At 33.8% G+C, this 3,256-nt stretch overlaps 1 protein-coding gene across 3 annotated transcripts; it reads right to left on the bottom strand.

Annotated features, from left to right (window-relative positions):
* Positions 1-375: 375 nt before the first annotated feature.
* On the bottom strand, positions 376-2,717 carry LOC116350036. 3 transcript variants are annotated; one of them, XM_031781751.1, is made up of 3 exons: positions 2,591-2,717; positions 2,331-2,505; positions 376-2,262 (listed from the first exon to the last, which is right to left on the bottom strand). In XM_031781751.1, exon 3 carries the CDS (start codon positions 2,150-2,152, stop codon positions 608-610), a length of 1,545 nt encoding a protein of 514 aa, XP_031637611.1. In that variant the 5' UTR covers positions 2,153-2,262; positions 2,331-2,505; positions 2,591-2,717; the 3' UTR covers positions 376-607. The 3 variants fall into 3 exon arrangements, with proteins under 3 accessions (XP_031637611.1, XP_031637609.1, XP_031637610.1); XM_031781749.1 differs by having other exon boundaries at positions 376-2,505; XM_031781750.1 differs by having other exon boundaries at positions 376-2,505; positions 2,597-2,698.
* Positions 2,718-3,256: the final 539 nt, after the last annotated feature.

Here is a 3,256-nt window from a genome sequence, read left to right on the forward strand (position 1 = left end):
CGTCACCAAATACACAAGCTCCAAATAAGCTGCTCATTCTTTAAAACGACAAAAAACGGCCCTTTTCAGGGCCACCAAACATATATTTTATGAAGATCGAAACAAAATCGAAAAACCTCATTATTGTTTATTATTTTTAAATTAGAGTTTCTACTATTTATTAATGCAATATTGATGATTGAATTTGCATCCTGCAGTATTTTCACCGTACGATCGAAACTTTTAATAAAGTCGTTCCAATCGAATATTCCTTTTTTATATCTGTCAAATAAAACAAGACTATTTGATTTGGTTTAATAATCAATTTTATTGCTGTCACTCCATTTCAGCGACAGACGTCAGTTGTCTGATTTTTTATTTTTCTACATTTTTATAATTTTTTTAACATATAAAACTTTATCTTGTATTTAAAAATATGCCTCGCAAGAACTGCTTATAAAATGCTTGAAATATAAATGATTTTTTTAAAATAATATGTAATTGGGAGTAAAAAAGATAAAATCATTGGTCATTCTTATTTGATGACAACTTGCAAAGACATTCTGTAATATTCTAAATCTAAACTGTCCATATCTATAGAAGATATCTGTTAATTTTGAGAGGTCGATCATGATTTTCCTCCATTATCTGTAATCTTACGTTTTTTAGCCATATTTGTTACCGGTTGATAACTGCTAAATTGTGTGCCATCGGAATTATTACCCATAAAGTCGTGTTCGTATCCATTTTCATTATTGGAATTGCCAATTAACTCCAGCAATTTTCCATTATATTCACCGTTAAGCATTTTCTTCATTGTGACAAATTGTGCAATTGTGTTCGAGATGGATTCTCTTAAATACTCGACAGTGGCTTTATAAAATATACGGCGTTTCTTGTCTTTCATGTGTGATTCCCTTGATTTTTGAATATTTTTCTTGCGCGCCTCGGATCTTTCAGAAGAAATGTATTCTCCTGTTTCCATGTATTCACGTACTTTGGTGGGATGATAGCTGGTATCTATTGGGTTTCCAGCCAAAAACTTCTTTACATATTGTAGTTGAAAATCGGCGTCAAGACTTTTTGCCTTCTCACAATTTTCAAGAACTTCTCGAGGAATTTCTTCAGTTTCATCTTCTTGGGCCAAAATACTCTTCAAGATGTTTTCATTAGTCATCAACTCATTATCTTCGTCGTTATTACTAACAGTTGTAATGTTGTTCATAGCATGTTCTGCTTTTTTCAATTCATTGCGTTTATTTGAAATAAAGGAATCTGCAGGAACTTGAACAGCTCGAATCTTTCTTACTTTTTGATTATTTTTTAATTTCAATTCATCGAACTTTTCTGAAAAGAAATCCATGTCAGCCCTTGGCTGATTCAATAATGGCATCGTATCACCATTTTCATCTTTTGGAAAGTGTGACACACACTCATTGAGAGCATCACAATCGTATGGAATGAATGGGACCCGTTCTGCTTTTTTTACCATGCTCACATTATTCGATGATATATTTGCCACATTTTCTTGAGTTGATGTACCAGCCATGCACATTGGACTTGACGTAGCGGGCATCCTTCTTTGATTGGGTTTACTTGGCTCTTTTCTTTGAGTTGATGTACTTGCCACACTTGTTGATGCTGGTTTTGATGTGATAGGCACCAAACATGGCATCATTATTTTAGTTGATTTATTTCCCATACTTGTTGATATTGATGTGACCAATGGTCCTTGCAATGATGTACTTGCCAAGCTTTTGGGGATGAATGTAGTGATCATAGTTCGTTCATATGGTTTGTTTGGCACTTCTCTTTGACTTGATGTACATGCTACACTTTTTTTTTCGGGTTTGGCGAAAATTTGTTGCGATGAGGTACTTGCCATGTATTTTGGGCTGGATGTAGCTTTTATTGTTCCTTGTGATGTTTTAATCGACAGATTTTTTTGAGTTGATGTACTTGCGACATTTGTTAATGACGATGTGGCCAAAGTTCCTTGCACTGATGTAAATTTCATGCTGTTTGACGTTAATGTAGAATTCATAGTTCCTTCATTTCTTTGACTTGATGTACTTCTCAGACTTCCTTGACTATTTGGATTTAAAACTGTTCTGGCCATTTGGCAAGCACCAGCATTTAGTTGATTTTGGGTTTTAATCATTTGGCTGTCCATTATTACTGAATCTCCTGCTAAAATTACCGGCGACTGTTGTGGATAAACTGGATTTGGGTTTTCTTGTTCTTCAAGCTCCAGTTTCACCTTTTTAATTTTGTGCACGTATTCTAAATCCATTTTAATAAATTATTTTCTTTTTTCCACAAAACTGCAAAATAAACTTAACAATACTAACAAAAATGCGATTTTTATGTAGACTCCTTTTGCAAATTTTTCACTGCCTAATGTTGAGCTAACTTCTTTTGTGTTGCCAGAGAAATCTAAATGATGAATTAGTGGTGTCGGATGTATGCCTTTTATATAATCGCTTTATCATTATCACTTTTTTGGTTATGTCGCAAAGAATCAATCTATGATGTGAGAAATATTGAAAGAAAATTTCAAATGAACATAGATTTCAAGCATTGTTTTAATAAAAATACTGTAGCGCTTAACTCTTACGGGTACATAGTTGCGATTAAAAAAATAATCGACTCGAATTATGAAAAAGATTAAATTCTAATTTCAAATATTAGGAAAAAGTCCTTATATCAGAACAAATAATTTGTATGAATACATTAGTTGTCAATGACAACTTGTCATCGATTTCGTGATGCAAAATATACAGTGCAAAACTGTGCTTGTTGAGTGAGAGAAAAAATACAAACACAAGCATCACATGTATATACGCTTAACATGGTAAGTATTCATAACAGAAGCGCGCACACTTGTGTATTTGTTTTGTCTATCACAGCATACGACACAAAATGCGCGCCAAAATGTTCGCCTCCAATCGGTATAAATAGTGTGCACTCACACAAATGAATGTTGTGTTTAACTCTCGTTGAGAAAAGACGAAAGGTCATAATCATAAAATGAAATGACGTACAAAGCAAACCGCACGTACATCGACTGGTGAAAAGGCACCATGAATGGCCATCAAAACCGAATGTATGTTAGCATCAGGCATCGACAGCCACAGCATTATCGTCTAAGAATAGTCGCTCTCCGTGAAATTCGTCGTTATCACAAATCAACTGTTGATCCACAGAGCTCAGCTGTTCAGCTGGTGAAGAATTTATTTATTGAATGTTTTTATTTGTATTTATTTATTATGAAGAA

This window comes from Contarinia nasturtii, unplaced genomic scaffold, assembly GCF_009176525.2.
Source record: "Contarinia nasturtii isolate CC-2019 unplaced genomic scaffold, AAFC_CNas_1.1 Cnas_scaffold_3331, whole genome shotgun sequence".
NCBI classification, from domain to species: Eukaryota; Metazoa; Arthropoda; class Insecta; order Diptera; family Cecidomyiidae; genus Contarinia; species Contarinia nasturtii.

Coding starts and splice junctions, on each gene's coding strand:
- LOC116350036 (XM_031781749.1), bottom strand. CDS start 2,272: ATGGATTTAGAATACGTGCACAAAATTAAAAAGGTGAAACTGGAGCTT.